Source organism: Chrysoperla carnea, chromosome 4, assembly GCF_905475395.1.
Source record: "Chrysoperla carnea chromosome 4, inChrCarn1.1, whole genome shotgun sequence".
In the NCBI taxonomy this organism is placed as follows: domain Eukaryota; kingdom Metazoa; phylum Arthropoda; class Insecta; order Neuroptera; family Chrysopidae; genus Chrysoperla; species Chrysoperla carnea.
Genome location: NC_058340.1, coordinates 8,946,360 through 8,964,352, shown reverse-complemented (window position 1 = coordinate 8,964,352; position 17,993 = coordinate 8,946,360). Strand labels below are relative to the sequence as shown.

Sequence of the window (17,993 nt, the reverse complement as noted above, 5' to 3'; positions counted from 1 at the left end):
AAAATTTTAATTACTATATATAGTTTACTTTTGGCCTCTGTAATTAATGTACAACTCTTTGTAAATATTGCAAAGTCTTAAGACTAACTTGACCCGTGGGAAATTCCCAAGTACGGTACCCGTGTCTAAAAACAGGCTAGAGAATAAGTGAAACAAAATATCAATAGTAATTTACTTTCTTTTTATTTATAGGCAATTTTAATTACAGATATGCTATACAAATTACGTAAAAACAAAATTAAATCTTAAAATTATTTCTTTACCCTATTGTTTTCCTAAGCGATACATTATTAGATCGTGTGTCTATTTTTGGTCATTAGCCAGCAAGATACGCTTTAAAATGAACAGATTAGAGAAATAGTATATAATAATATTATCAGATGTACAATTTATTCATACAGGTGAAATATTTGTTGAATATTAACACGCTTTTATAAACTTGGTATGTATCTATGTATCTATGACATCTCTCATATAATTTTGGTTTGAGCACAGAAAACATTCCATAATATTAATTAAAAATATTTAAAAAACACGCTTTTATATTTAGCTGAACTAAAAAGTAGAAAATAAATAACATTTATTCATGATAATATATCCTACAAAACTGTATGCGTAATTTTATATAGAACTGCAATTACCCGCCATAATAAAGGACCTTCCTTTTTCTTACTGTTTTTAGCCCCCGAACCAAAAAGGGGTGTTATGTTTGACCTCTATATATATGTGTGTGTGTGTGTTTTTTTTAGGGTTAAGAAATTACTTTTACGTATCGTCGGGCCAACTCTACACGAGTGTGTGTGTGTGTTTGTGTGTCTGCCTGTCTGTCTGTGGCATCGATTGTTTTTTTATGCATTTATATCGAATTATTTTTAAATGAATAGTTTGCATGATAGATATTATTAGGAAATAGGTGTATATTTAATCAATTATTTGTTAATGACTATTGTATTTATAAGATTCATTTATAATTATAACAAAAGAAATAAATAACAACTAAAATATTTAATACCTCAAATATACAGCGTGAGATGATATACAGATAGAGACACCCTCATATTTTCATTATTTGTAGGAATATCGATGTTCTGTATATCTCTGAACTTTTTCAAACATACAAAGGTATATATTGCATTAGAAATTAGGTATTCTAATTTTTATAAATGTATATTGGCATAGGGCTGTCCACGAAGGACCCACTTAGGCTATAGAGCCCATTGTGATACCATATATGTGTTTTACCACCTTTCCGCTGATAATTTAATTTATCAACTCCTCAATTTCAGAGGCTGAGTGCACCTCCTTCATGCATATACCATGCACTACATCAGCCCATCATAACTATTAATTAAATTAATTTTGTTGCGACGGCGGGAATCGAACCCGCTACTCTAAATTAAAAATATTAAAAAAAAAAACTCAACAACATATTTAACACATGTACTAATTTTAACATACACATTCATGTAAATAAGGATATCCGTATATAAACATTTCGTTTTTACATATAATAACGGCTAAGATTTCTGAGAAATTAGCTTGAATCACTCGAAGATGGCTAAACCTTAAATACTAATTCGAGGTTTTTTTTTGCCATTTTTGCAAAAAAAGAAGATAATTCAAAGCCTTTGAATAAAATAATAAAAACCACCTTGAAGTTCGTTTAATTAAATGTGCAATGAATTTAATATAAGTCTTGAAAACTAAACCGTCGAATTAAATTTATTTAATTCAAGGAATTTTAGACATAATATTTCTATTTAAAAAAAAAAATTCTATAAAATCTTTTTTTTTCCGTTGAGTGGTTTTACATTTTGTATCATAATTAAAATCTGGAAAGGAAGCTTCTTATCTAATTAAAAGTTCGGATAAGATTGTTTGATAATTAACTGGAAGTTGAGGGAAACCGCTTTGACAAATTAAAACAATAATAAAAAATCAAAAATTTCTTTTTAACTTTCTGATAAAAAAAGTTATTGTTTTCACTGCGAAAACCGAAATCGAAAACATGAATACACTATATTATACGATTATTTTACCTTGAATAATATTAGCCCTTTTCTATTAAAATTAATCCGCTGAGGTTTATCTATTACGTTTTTGAATTATCATGGGAAAACTATTACATGTAACCAAATGAGTATAAATCTCCGCTACCCTAGTTTTTGGCTGAGCTAAATTTTTAATATTTTGAACGTGATAACAGCGGTAGCTCAGAAATTACAAGTCAAAACCCCATTCTCCTCAACAAAGGAACAAATTTTGCGGTTTGCCTATATTTAGACTTCGTTTAATATGGCGAGTCAATAATTATTGAAAAAAATTAAAAAGGCAAATTTTGTCATGAAATCGGTATAAGGGAATAAAAAAAATATTCTAAGCAACTTTTTCTCATAGTTTTTTTTTTCGATATCTTTAATCATCTCTGACGCTAGGAAAAATATTAAGAATCAGCCCTATTTCTCAATCTGTAGAGTTTAAAATTGTGATTTCCGTTAGGTATCTTAAAAAATGTGACCCATCACCCGAGAGTGTATGATCATGCAAAATTTCAAATCGATAAGTGGTATAAATAAGAAAAATATTAGCATCTTAAATGCGACACACTGTGTATAACATAAAATCAAATATCTTGCTATAGTTATAATTCAATGGAAATATTGGCCATAAGCAAAATTATGTTAAATTTTACTACTATTTATCAATGAATACAATAATTTACTAAATCAAAAAGTGATTGGTCTGGCTCCTGAAGGTCAAATACAGATCACATGTAAAAGAATTTGTCTGAAAATCATATAAATTCAATGATCTCATCTTAGATTACTTACTAAATATCTGAAAGTTGCCTGATTTAAACAATCTAATTTTATTTCTTTAGTGCTAAGTTAATTAATGTAAAAATATTGAATAATTGGGGTAAGTTTTTTAAATTTGCATGTTAAGGAGGATCCCTCACCAGTAATAGAAAAAAATAAATTAGTAGAAAATGATCCAAATTTTTAGTATGTTGTAGTTAACGATACATATTATTAAATCAAAAAGAAGTTTGGGTATCTTATCGATCAATTAAGAGAGTAATTAATTAATTAAAAATACACTAAATAACATAGCATGATATGAGAATGATTATGTTATTTAGTGTATTTTTAATTAATTAATTACTCTCTTAATTGATCGATAAGATACCCAAATTTTTTTTTGATTTAATAATATGGATCGTTAACTACAACATACTAAAAATTTGGATCATTTTTTACTAATTTATTTTTTTCTATTATTGGTGAGGGATCCTCCTTAAGATTTTTTAATAAATAAAACTAGCTCGACCCGCGTGGAATTCCGTTTCCGTAGTTACCGTTAACCATGGCTATCCTGTACCCGTAGCTAAAAACAACAAACAATCAAATTTCGTAGAAAAGTGGTGAAAAAAACCAAGAGTTCTTAAATTAATATTTGGAGAACATGTATTAAAAATAGTAATTATATGTCTACAGTATTAGGAGAGCATCTGTAAAAAACTAACATGTTTGCCTAATAAACTTGATGATATTTTTTCGTTCAAATTATTTCTCTAGCGTATTTATTCTTAAACGGTTCATTTTTAGACCGCGAGTATATTTTTCGTCAAACCTAGACATAAAAAAGATAAGGGTAGGACAGAAAAATACTTGCTAGAGTAATAATATATTAGATTTAGTAACTAAATAACATTTTTTGAAAAAATAAACAAAATTTAGACAGTACAAAATTTTTTCACATAAAAAGCAATTCAAGTTTTAAAATCAGAAAATTTAAAGGTTTTCAATTCTCAAAACCTAAGGATTAGATGAAACAAGTGAAAACAAACAATTGACTGAGTTAATTGTTGAAATACCATGCATAGTCAGTGTTGATTTCTTTATCACATTACACATACAAACATGTGACACATACATAACTGATAATCAAGTATAGTACATATTATAAACTTTCCGCCTAGTTGGCGCCCTCACGGGTAAACAGTAATGTTTACGAAAAAATGTTTCAAACAAAAGTTGTTTAATTTTTGATAAGGAACATTTTTTACACTTAAACTTTTGTTCTATCTCTAACGGTTTACAAGATGGGTCCTACGGACCCAAGACCCAATTGATGCTACCTATGATGCTCATTTACGAACTCGACCTCACTTTTACGTCCTGAGTACGCTGTAAAAATTTCAGATCGATATCTTTTTTCGCTTTTGAGTTATCGTGTCCACAGACGGACGGACGGACAACCGGAAATGGACTAATTAGGTGATTTTATGAACACCTATGACAAAATTTTTTTCCTAGCATGATTATTTTTAAGCGTTACAAACTTGGGACTAAACTTAATATACTATGTATATTTCATATATACCTACATGGTATAAAAATATGGTACAAATAATTTCAACCCTAAATCTAAAATTGCCTTGGTGCTCGTACTACTTTAATATAGCCTCAGTTTATTATTTTTTAGCAAATTAGCTGACGAAAATTTATCAACACAAAGAAAGAATGGATGAAATGAAAGTTAAACGAAAACAGAACGATGTACAAAAACTAATTGATATTTTTAAAATAATAAATGGATTAAAACAGAACACATTGGATTTCAATTCAGTAATAAATAAATTAATTGCTATTGGGGAACTTGCTGGAGGAATATCTTTCAATAATAAAGATAACGAATGTATTCGAAATAAATATGGGTATATGCAAAGATTGAATGGATCTCAAATCAAAGTTAATCATGCTGGAATTCATTTCAAAAAATTATACCAATTTAAACAAACATTATTAACGTTAAGTTGTCACGAAAAAGAATCTACATTTAATGCTTATGAAAAGCAACAAATAATTAATAATTTGTTTAATTTACAAAAAATAATTGTACATATTCTGAGTCAAGAAAATGAGTTTCCACTTGATGATGAGGTAGTAAAACAAATGAAAATTTTAGAATCAAGTTACAATTCTAATGAGCATCAAATGCTGGAACTTATCATGATTTCAAGTCGACTTTATCAACAAATTGCTCTTAAAAAAATTCAAAACGAACTAACTTCATTTGAAAAATTTGACTTGGGTGAAAGGGATGATTTCTATTATTTAGCAAGAATTTTTACAATTATTGGAGAACTATTCCATGAAATTATTGAAGATGGAACGATTCAAAAGAATACAGAGTTAGGAAGTGCTTTAAAAAATTTAAATAATACTAGAAATTTATTTATTCATAATCATAAACCAGTAGAATTTTATATGAAAAGTAAAAACGAAATGGGAAAAGTTATTTTAAATTTAAAAAAAGATTTGTTGAAGATTATTAATATTAACACAGAAAATAAAAACATTTCAATTAATCATAAAGATTTAAAAACTGCAGAATCATTAAATATTAATTCAAAAAAATTAAATGACATTATTAAAAGAAAACCGGAAGAAATTAAAAAGCCTAGTAATTTTTTTAGCGAGTTTAGTTTTCTTGACGAAACTGGGAAATTGTATATAAAATTAATAGATATAGTAATACTTGCTGCTGATACTTTAAATAAATTTCCAAATTCTGATGAATCGTTGAACAAATTAAATTTAGATTATCAAAAAATCAGAAAAAAAATAACTGAAGAATCGGAAAAAAAGTTTCAAGAAGGGGTAAAAACTTTAACAGAACAAATAACTACTGGTTTTCAAGGAAGTGATCATTATTCTCAAAAAGATATTCAAAAATATCTTCAACAGGTGAAAACTAACTTTTCTAACTGTAATAAACTATTGGCTAGAATAACTGAGCTAGTAAAAATGGGCCCCGAAACTTTATTAAACGATAAACAATTAATAATTGATTTTGGAAATAAATTAAAAGAAGGTCGAAAAAAATTAAAATTTATAACTAAAAATCAAATTGATGCAGATAATAAACACAAAAAACTAATAAAATCACGCCGTAAATTAACGGATATTTTGAACCAAATCAGTTATGAAATGGAATATTTAATAATAATTGAGGAACGTAAATCTAAAAGTAAAAAAGATGAATATATTATGGACCATATTGTATCATTAATTGGTCAATATATCCGAGACTTAGAAGACATCTATTATGACAAAGTAACAAAGCTTGACGATAATTTAATTTCGCCATTATTAACAAATATTAGCCAAAAAGCTGGGTCTTCTGCAAAACAAGCAAGATCTTGTGAATTAGTACATGATATATTTTCTTTAAATAGAGAATCGTTACATAAAAGAGTTCAAGATTATCTATTACCTGCATTTCGGGATTTTTCGTCAATAAAGATAATCTATCAACATGGATATTTTACAGAGGAACCTAGAACTGTTCGATTGTACTTCGCATTAGGATTGTGTTACTACAATCTGCATATGGAAAATCAAGGCGTTAAATTTTTAGAAAAGGGTATCAAAATTTTGGAAGAAATTAATACAAAAGAATATTATTTATCTCAGATTGAATATTTTAAAAAACAGGTAAATAATGAACAGATAATTAGAGATTCATATTGTAATTGTCTTGAATGTTCTGAAAACGCAATGACAAACATAAATGACATGTATTTACATTTTATCAAAATACTAGTATCCGCTTATCTCGGAATTGAAGAACATACTAAGGCTTATGAATTAATAAAACCGATTTATGAAAAGATTGAAGAAATTAATAATTCCAATAATCCAGAATTTTATAATTATGTTAAGGATATATATCAGTCAATCATATTATGTTTATGTTTTAATGAAAATTGTCGACAGGATTATGAAAATAATTATCAAAAAATAGTAGAAAAATTTCTAAAATTATCAAATGATAACAATAGTAAATTTATTTTATGTTTTGCTTATGTTCAATTAAAAGAACATAAAAAAGCAAATGAATTAATTGAATCGATTTTAAAGGATTCAAATGATTCGAAAATAAAGTTTTCTAGTTTAGAATTGAAATATTTTTTATTAACAAAAAATCAAAATGAAAATTCAATAAATGAAATTGAAAAAATTTTATCGGAAATGAATCGTTTATTAAAAAATGAAAATGTATTTAAAAAGGAAATGGGTGATAATTATTTAATATTTCATCTGTTTGTTTTTGATAAAGAAATTAATTTACTTAAAGCAAAAGTTAAATTAATTATTAAAGAATGTAATTTATCGTTATTAAAATTACAAGTACAACAATTCGAAGAAAAATTAAACGAATTTATTAAAAATTTAAAAATTAATCCAAAAATTTGTGAAGATTATTTAAGTAAAATTTATTTGAACTTAATTGAACTGTTTTGTATTATAATTAAAGTTAAGTGTTCTGAAATTGAATTTCAAGAAATTTTTAATAAAGCTTACGGTTATTTTAAGCTAGTGAATAATCACGATAAACCTTTTAGTGCATGTTTTTTAGCAAAGATTTGTCAAGATTACGCCTTTAATCAGGTACCAAAAATTGAACTAGAAAAACGTATAAAGTATTTTCAACGAGGATTTAATATTTTAAAATCATACAGTGAAAATATTTCGGTTTATTACCTGATTCAAAGTTTTTTAATATTTTTAAGCTATGAGCATTTTGATTTAGCGGAGAAATATATTTTGTGTACTCATTTAAATAGTAAATTATGTGATAAAAATACACTAGAAAATTATTGTAAATCAATAGAATATCTCGAACAACTTGAAAACTATTCTAATTTAAAATTAGTACAGAAATACATGACTTACAACTTTATAGCCATCTGCTATCAAAGGAAAGCAATTATGAATTGGAAAAATGGATATTGGGATAAAGAATCTATTCAAAAAGCATTGTCATATTATGAAAAACTTGCGGATTTAATAAATACCCAGAAAGAAAATATGAAAACTGATAAAAGTGAACAATTTATACAATTAGAAAAACACGAGTTCAATAAAATTAGCATGAAAAATTGTATGCGTTTATACAGCCGTATATCGAATCGTTTAGAAACAGAATCATTTTTATGTTTTGAGTATTTACTCGATATCTATATTAATTCAAAAAGATATCAACAAGCGGATGAATTAATTGAATCCATTCCAAAAAATATAAATGATCAAAAAGTTCAATTTCTTGTTTTTCAACTAAAACTTACACTCCAAAGAAATAAGAATTTTGAATTACTGAAAAAAAAAGTCACAATTGAATCATCTAAAGGACGAAGTGGTGAACAAATTAATGCAAATTTAATGTATGGTCATTTATTAACTACTCAAGTTCAATTACAAATTTATATTATTGAACAAATGAACACCAAAGGAAATCAGATGGATTGTGATCTTGAGATAAAACCACTTCAGGATCAATTTGATTATATAGTCGATCATTTAAAAGAAATTACTCCACGAATTGGAGAAATGATAAAAGGAGTTTGTTTCGCATTTAACTATTTGCGTAATCATTGTGTAAGGAGCAAACCATTCTCTACGAAGGATGTTGATTCTTCTTTTGTAAATTCTATCCTCCCTATTTGCAGAGAATCAAGGATAGGAATAAAACGGTAATAACTGTAAATGCACAGAATTAGATTTCTAAGAAAGTATACGGATAATTAATTCATTCAGTCTTTTAAATATTTCAATGTCTTCAGTTTTCGGATGAGTATTATATGTATTATATGTCTAAAGTAATATTACAGCATCTAACATGTTTACCTAATAAACTTATTTTCTAAATTTATGAAAGTGGTACAGTTTTAGGGTGTGAGTATATTTTTTTGTCAAACCTAGACATAATAATCTTGATAATGCATTATGGAATTTGATAAAGGAATAAGGAAGATAAGGGCAGGACAGAAAAAATCTTGCTATGGTAATAATATAAAAAAAATTTTAAAAAAAATCCGACTGCGTTATATGTAAACTGAAAAGAAAAAATAAGTCTAGCAGTTTGTATAGCGGTTCTAACAGTTGGGACCCATTAAAATCTACACCGGCTCAAATCTTCTCAATATTGCCCCGAATGTTGAAGTCGCTATACGTAAACTGCTGGGCTTGTTTTTTCTTTTCAGTTTATATTTAACGCAATCAGGTTTTTGAATTTTTATTAATTTTACCCTTTTTAGTAAGGAATTTTAAAATACCTATTCAACGATATCCCACTTACCATAATTCGTCGACTTTGCGTGATAGCCTATTTTTAAACAATTATAGTTCTTCTCTACATAAATACTTAATCAACAAATTCAATTACTGAAAATTTAAATAATAAAAAATTGTACTCAATAAAGTTATTTCTTATAGGAGTTGATTAAAAATTAATAAAAGTAATAATATATATAAAAAAAAATCTTTTCAAAGTTTTTTTTTATTTTTTCCCGATTTCTTCCAATTATATATACAGGGTGTCTAGCTAAGTTGGCTATGTATGGAAAACTTTTTTATTATAAAGTTAACAAAAAAATATATTCTTTATAAAAAGTTCTGCTTTCAAAAATATTAACATTTAGCTATTCACTTTTGACATCGAATATACCGGATGCCACAAATTGAGTAAGTTCGATAGGAATGTTAATAGTCGAATGTTAATAGACACCCTATATACAAAGTATGAGTAAGGTATAGAAAAAAAAATAATATTTTAAACTGAAATTGATTCATAAAAAATATTACTACTAAATTGCTTTGAAACTAAAAGTTTTTAAAAACTTTTAGTACTTTTTAAATTTTATATAATTTTACAGCGAGTGTCAGTAAAAATACAATAGTTGCCTGATATCGAATTTGTCATATTACGCAAAAAAATGTAAAACTAGACTTGATACCATGACAAATTTTCAAAGTGAAATTAAAATTGATTTAAAAACGAAGAAGTTATAAGCATTCAAATATTGTTGCCCATCTCCTTTTAGCAAAACCAAGTTTTATATGTATTTATTATAACCTATATCTTTCTCTTTGTTTGATTTTGAATTTTAAACATTCATATTTTGCGTACTTCTAAAGATTTTCAAAAACCAACTTCACTTTTCAACCCGTGCAGTGAAAATTCTTCACCTGAAGTGATAAAAAAAATTCAGCCAATAAGCCTGGACAAGCAATTATACTAAACATTTGCTGAATGATTATCCATCCAATTTAAGTGAAGCAAACACAAAAAAAAAAGGATGATGATTTGTAACCGCCCTTGAACCAACTTTTAGTTATGTTATTATAATAATAAGAAATCACTTTAATATAGGTACCTATAATGTACAGTGGAACTTGGTTAAGTGGGACATGGATAAGTGAGAAACCTCCATAATTGAAACTCATCCTGAGGTCCCAACACTTTAGCACTGAATGACCGCTGTTAGTGGGACGAAGCAAACATCTATAACTAGAATTCGTCCTTTCGATTTTATCATCATAGTTACATCTATAACTGAGACAGAGAGTGCATTTTATATACATTAACCTCTGTAACTGAGAACTGAGATAACATCGTTTTGTTTGTTTACTTACTTATTCTATCCGCAAATTCGGCACTTAACTAATTTTAGCCTCGATGACCTTCAGTTTTAGTTTTGCTTTACTATCATACGGGTGTTTATTTGAAAAATTTAGAAACGAGTTCTCAAATCAGTATGAGAAAAATTGAAATTAATATCCGTTTATGGAAGTGGAAAGACACGCAATGAAGTCTGAGTTGAATTTAATGTGACAAAATTTACTCTTTGTAGAATAATCAATACATAGTATAAAACAAAGTCGCTTTCTCTGTCCCTCTGTCCCTATGTCCCTTTGTATGCTTAAATCTTTGAAACTACGCAACGGATTTTGATGCAGTTTTTTTTTATAGATAGAGTGATTCAAGAGGAAGGTTTTTATGTATAATACATCCATATTATAGTAGAGTAAAGGGTTGAAATAGGGGTTGAAAGGGATATGCTTCAAAAACTAAAAAAGTTGTGCATCGATTAAGCTCAAATATTGACACGATATACAACCAGCTTCAAAGATCTATTGTTTTTATCTACTTTTAACCTTCGGAGGGTAGAAAGGTGTAGCGAGAAAGTGGGAAGGAATTATCGAATATTTACAAATATACCTAAGTGGGGTATCAAATAAAAGAGCATGACGTACATTACAAAACTGTTATCCCACGCAAGGAAATGTGGAGGGAGGGGTGCAAGTGGGGATGTTGCCCAGCAAAGCGGGTAGTTCACAGCTAGTTCAGAATATAGATAAAATTCAATCACAATGTTCTGAAGGATGAATATTATTACATGAATATTTTTATGTATTTATTACCTTTATTATCTTTTTTTGATTTTCTAATAAAGATCAAAACTCGCGTATAATGTTTAGGTACATAATACGCTATTTTATTTAATAATCGAACCTCTATTCTGACCTATACTCTGACCTCTATTAATGGAACCTTGTAAATGAAACAGATATTTTTTTATAACTGGATTTCTGAGACACTGAGTAAGTGGAATATCTCGATAAGTGAGGCCAATTTGCAGGTCCCTTAATGTCCCACTTAACCAGGTTTCACTGTAGTATAATATTGTTTGTAATATGTGAACAAAGTTAGTATTTAATGTGTTCACATGAACACAACTGAACACTGCAGACCATGATGATTTATTTTTGCAGACATACAAACTTATGTACATTTTATAAAATGCTTTTGTTTTTTTTATTTTTTAGTTTTGTGCATATTCTTCTTACTTCAAATATAAAAATTTTATACAATACTTGAATAAAATATAAAGAACAATCGTGTACATCCACCCAGGTGCGTATTAACCATATTGGGCGCCGGTCTGAGAAAATTATCCTGTCCTTCATACCGTTTAGAATATTTATTAACAATCCCGAAGAAGAAATTCCATTCTAATGTCCCACATCAAACTCCAGGAAGAGTGCCAGGGCAATTTCGCATAGAAGGCTTGATTTTTTTTTTATGAAGTTGAACTAAGTCTAAGTAAATTATAAAAATTTTAGAGGCGGTTGCGTAATTGATATGATTTATTACGAAAAAAAAGAAAAAAAAACCGTAAAAAATCGGTAAAAAGAAACAACACTATTTTTCTCAATTATTTTATTAATTTAAGTGCTGAATTATTATTACAATAAAGAAAAATCAAACTTTAAAAAAATTTTATTAATTAGCAAATTGACTTTTACCTGATGTTCGGTTATACCGTAAAATTGTTGGTAGATAGTAATTAGGTGAGTTGTAATAATTTTTTGATTTATATAAAATTTTATGCTTCTACTTCATCCGTATTTCCTACGGTCCTTAGGAGCGTAAAGTATGATAATGAAGCTTGCAAAACCTGTAATTTATAAAACTTTTAGACACAAAAAAACCGCAAACTTGGGAATCCGGCTAGAGTTAACGAAATTGGACAATTTATTCTATCAAGCCACTGCTAGCGTATCGTTATCCTAGGTCTACAATTTCGACCTTCTTTTATTTTATGCCATTGCCAGTTTTTGCTATGGGTTTGAATTTTTTTTTCATTAACTGTATTCAAGAAAAAGCTGTACCGTTACTAATTTTTTTTATCTATTCATCTACATAAACGATTTTTTTGGTTCATCCGGTACCATAAAACGATGATTCCGATAGCACGAGAAATTTTGAGCTTAAATCAGTTTACTTTGAAACAATTTTTTTATTCGTAAATTGAATCTGATCGCTATTTACATAAAATATAACGAATACCAAATTAAAACAAGTGAAAACAAACAATTGACTGAGCTAATTGTTGAAATACCATTTATAGGCAGTGTTGATTACTCTATCGCATTACACATACATACATGTCACACATAACTGATATTCCTATATAATACATAGTGTACAATTTGCGCATAATTTGCGCTTTCACGGGTAAACAGTGATGTTTACAAAAAAATTTTCAAACAAAAGCTTAAATGTAAAAAATGTTCCTTATCAAAAATTTAACAACTTTTGTTTGTAACATTTTTTCGTAAACATCACTGTTTACCCGTGAGGGCGCCAATTAGGCGGAAAATTACAAGTATTGGTTTTTTCGATTTTTGAAATTTTTTTAAGGGGTACCCCTTTATACAAAATCGAAAAAATCGAGAAAATTTTTTTGTCTCTGATTTTGATATAACTCTGTTTATAAGATAATTTTGGCCCAAAAAATTCAAAAATGGTATTAATATAACGGTTAGGCAACTAGTTTCGGAGATATCGAGCCAAAATGTGGGATAATGGGTGATATTTCAAAAACTATGCTTCCAATCATCAAATGAATACGATTTTTGAGTTTTTTGGGTCAAAATTACCTTATATACTAAGTTTTATCCAAATCAGAAACCATAAATTTTTTTCGATTTTTTGGAATTTTTTTAAGGGGTACAAAAATCGGAAAAATCGAAAAAAAAATGTTGGCTCCGATTTCGATAAAACTCTGTTTATAAGGTAATTTTGACCCATAATTTACAAAAATCGTATTTATATAACGATTAGGAAACTAGTTTCGGAGATATCGATCCAAGATATGGGATAATGGGTGATATTTCAAAAACTATGCTTCCAATCATCAAATGAATACGATTTTTGAGTTTTTTGGGTCAAAATTACCTTATATACTAAGTTTTATCCAAATCAGAAACCATAAATTTTTTTCGATTTTTTGGAATTTTTTTAAGGGGTACCCCTTTACAAAAATCGAAAAAATCGAAAAAAAAAATGTTGGCTCCGATTTCGATAAAACTCTGTTTATAAGGTAATTTTGACCCATAATTTACAAAAATCGTATTTATATAACGATTAGGAAACTAGTTTCGGAGATATCGAGCCAAGATATGGGATAATGGGTGATATTTCAATAACTATGCTTTCAATCAACAAATGAATACGATTTTTGAATTTTTTGGGTCAAAATTACCTTATATACTAAGTTTCATTCAAATCAGAAACCATAAATTTTTTTCGAATTTTTGGAATTTTTTTAAGGGGTACCCCTATACAAAAATCGAAAAAATCGAAAAAAAAATGTTGGCTCCGATTTCGATAAAACTCTGTTTATAAGGTAATTATGACCCATAAATTACAAAAATGGTATTAATATAACGGTTAGGCAACTAGTTTCGGAGAAATCGAGCCAAAATATGAGAAAATGGGTGATATTTCTAAAACTATGCTTTCAATCAACAAATGAATACGATTTTTGAAATTTTTGGGTCAAAATTACCTTATATACTAAGTTTTATCCAAATCAGAAACTGTCTGTCATTTTCGGTCTGTCTGTCTGTCGTCTGTCCATCTGTCATCACGATAACTAAAAAACGAAAAAACATATCAAGCTGAAATTTTTATATAATGCATCTAAGTGAGCAGTATGATATACATGTGTTCTCTCCCACTCTATGCAGGCACACAACAGAAGAACTGTTGTATAGCTGAAAAGACATCGAAGCCACGATACAAGTCTTTTTTTGCAATTTCATATAACATCTATAATATCTCTTACTTAGATGCATTGCTTAACGCATGTGCTTTGTCATACTCGCGATATTTATATGCCTAGATGTAAATCGAACTAGTGGTACATGTGTGACATGTATGTATGTGTAATGTGAAAGAGTAATCAACACTGCCTATACATGGTATTTCAACAATTAACTCAGTCAATTGTTTGTTTTCACTTGTTTTAGAAGTTATTGATTGAAATGCAAATATTCTTACCGCAGAATACGATTCTAAAGTAGCATTAACGAATCCGCAAGCTGTTAAATATACTGGCTTTTGTGATCGAGTTACCATTTGTAGTATTAAGGATTTAAATTCTTTTGTCCTATTATACCAATGTGTGTCATATGACGAATAAGCAATTGATTTTGAAAGAGTTGCTATTTGTTCACCATACCAACAGTAGACAAATAGTGTGCCAACAATTAGGCAAAAAAATTGAATGAATAAAAATTTCTTACCAATATCAATATCTTTCTATAACAAAAAATATGTAGTTCAGTTACAAAAAAAATGTAGTACCTATAAAACAGGGTTCGAAAATATCCGATATTTATTATAAACATCAAAATATCGGATATTTTTTATATATATCCGATATATGTATATCAAAATTTTGATATTTAAAAAAAACTAAAATGTTTTAAAGGTTTTATTTACTTAGGCACTTCAAATCAGACTAATGAAACCAAAACATAAAATATTCTTCTAGATCAGGCAAAATCAATTAAAAATAATAAACTTTTTATAAATAAAAATCAACTTTAAAACAAAAAACAATTTTATAAATTGTTATCAGTCAATGGTCATACCTTCACTTAGGCAACAAAACAATAAACATTACAAATGATAACTCTAGAGTATAATCAGTCTTTTAATTATCAAATAAGTCATCAGTCATTCGTAATAAACTGTTAATTATCAAAAAAAAAAAAATGTCGTTTCATAATTGTGCTTGGTTTGACTACAAGGAAGATAAAGCTAGATCATGTTCCGATTCTGAATCTTACTTAAACTTACTCTTTAGTAACGAACTTTTTCTAACACGACACGATTTGAGCTTAGTATTAGTAGGTTTTATCTCTACTCCAATGCCATCAAAATTTGGGAAGTAGAAATACGGTAACTAACGCCAAAAATTACTAAATAATATTAAATTTTTTTAAATCATTTTTGTATTGATATATATCATAAAAATTCACGTGATATATAACGGATATATATCGGATATATATCATGATATATATCCATTGATATATATCCATTGATATATATCCTCGAACCCTGCTATAAAATAAATAAAATTTTATATTTCCATTTCCATATTATTATGTTTTTAGTCTTTTATTTTCCATTCCGTTTTCAAACTGTATAAGGGTGGAAATTAAAAAAAAATCACCCTGTAAATTGATAATAGATTGTAATTAAACTTACGAGCGTGACTTGAAATGCTACCAAACTTAATGTTGCTCCACTTAAAACAAATTGAACGAATATGCATGGGCTGTATATAGATTCCAGATGTATACAGAACCTTCAAAATAGATGAAATGTGAGTGAATGCAGATAAAATACAAAGAAATTCTAGGTCCGCTCAAAATAATGTTTTTGCGTGAACTTATTCAAGTGCAAAAAAAGACCCTACTAACTCAGTCTCAGTCTCAAAAGTGCTGGGGTTGCGTTAATTAACGCTATGTGTAAATAAATAAACGATTTTTGGTCAATATCTCGGAAACCATCAACTTTATGAAAAGAAGTTTCAAACAAGAACTGTCGGAAATTTTTTTCCCGTAGAATCAAAAATTTTGATATCTTCAGCTATTTTCCCGAGAAAGTGAACAATTTCGATATCTATATGTTTTCAAAACTTAACTGTTTCTGTGGAGCGGGGGGGGGGGAGTGTGCAATAATTAGACCAATGGGGTTTCTGGCAAGATCCAGAATATTAATCTATAAGCTTTTCTGATCAAGGATCAATTGATCCAGAGTCTGTTCTAATACATACGTGTAAATTTCTTGTTGGTGGATAATACAGCGTTTCAAGTATTTCAAATGCGAATCTTTTTTTGCATTGTTTATTTTAGCTAATTGCTTGAAACCCAATTGTAAAATTTTAAATTGGCAACAAGCAAAAATAACCAAAGCGCCAAATAAGGAAGGTATACCTGAAAAAAGATTTCATATAATTAAGCTTGTGTTGTTAAGATTAAATTGTGTTCCTTATATGAAAATATATAACCTTTGTAGGAGACAGTTTTTTTGTAAATATCTTTGCTTTTCCGTAACGGCGGAAATTAGAACAAAACTTTGGTGTCCATTTTTTTCAAAAACCATAAAAGTTAGAGAGTTGAAAATAAATTGTATTTGTTTTTTAAACTTTTCGAATTTACTAAAAATAATGCAAGTACTGACATCCGACACTTTCTATACAGAGTATTTCAACAATTAACTAATTCAATTGCCTGTTTTCACTTATTATACCATGTATATGAAATATACCAAGGTATACTAAGTTTAGTCCCAAGTTTGTAACGCTTAAAAATATTGATGCTATGTACAAAATTTTGGTATAGTTGGTCATAAAATCACCTAATTAGTCCATTTCCCGTTGTCGTCTGTCGTCTGTCCGTCTGTCATCACGATAACTCCAAAACGAAAAAAGATATCAAGCTGAAATTTTTATAGCGTGCGTGGTTACGCCTTAACCAATTGAGCTAATAGGGCGATTCCGTTCTAATACGCGGACTTACTATTTATTGATTTTTTATAACGATAAACTTCGACTTACCACAATATATGCAAATAAAATTAACACAAGCGATAAATTGTAATATTAATATAAATTCATAGATAATTGGCCGTTTTATTTCAAATGGATATGCCATGTTAAACGTTAACATATATGAATGTTCTTCTTCCACAATGAAGTTATATAAGAATGTTATATTATAAGTACCAATTGTACCACCGATAAGTACTAACATTATCAATGTTACAATTGAAGCTTCTTTATGGCTATTTGTTTCTAAAGTTTGTAAATCACAATCAGCTTCCTTCACAACCATTTTACTTCGTACGGTATGTGCACTTTTAATTAAGCTGAAATTAATTTGTTTAGTTATTAACTTCAAAAAAATAATGGTTCAAAAAAAATTACAAGAGATTTAAAGTAGGAGATGAGTCAGTAGCATTGTTCTCCAACTACCTTAGCGTTCGCTTAAGGATGTAAGATCGTGTCTTTTCTCCACCTACGTTTGCATTCGCTTAAGGATGTATGAGCGTATATAATCAAGTAATTTCAGGTAAACAAAAAAAATTATTTTTTCAATTTTGATAACGAATTATGTTATAACTTTCGATATCTGACGTAATTTTCAAAATATTGAAAATTGAAAGTTTTGATTAGTTATTTAGCTTTCGATATTTCGAAAACCAAAGCAAACTTTGATGATTTTTTTATAACTTCATTTACCTACTCCAACAAACGAGGAGAAAAAAGACAACATATA

The 17,993-nt window shown here is 28.1% G+C and overlaps 1 protein-coding gene across 1 annotated transcript; it reads right to left on the bottom strand.

The window, feature by feature from the left end:
- Positions 1-12,238: 12,238 nt before the first annotated feature.
- LOC123297808 (odorant receptor 4-like) lies at positions 12,239-17,549 on the bottom strand. Its single transcript, XM_044879599.1, has 3 exons — positions 17,367-17,549; positions 14,701-14,961; positions 12,239-12,310 (listed from the first exon to the last, which is right to left on the bottom strand). The coding sequence occupies exons 1-3, from the start codon at positions 17,547-17,549 to the stop codon at positions 12,239-12,241; spliced, it is 516 nt and encodes a 171-aa protein (XP_044735534.1).
- Between the last annotated feature and the right edge of the window lie 444 nt (positions 17,550-17,993).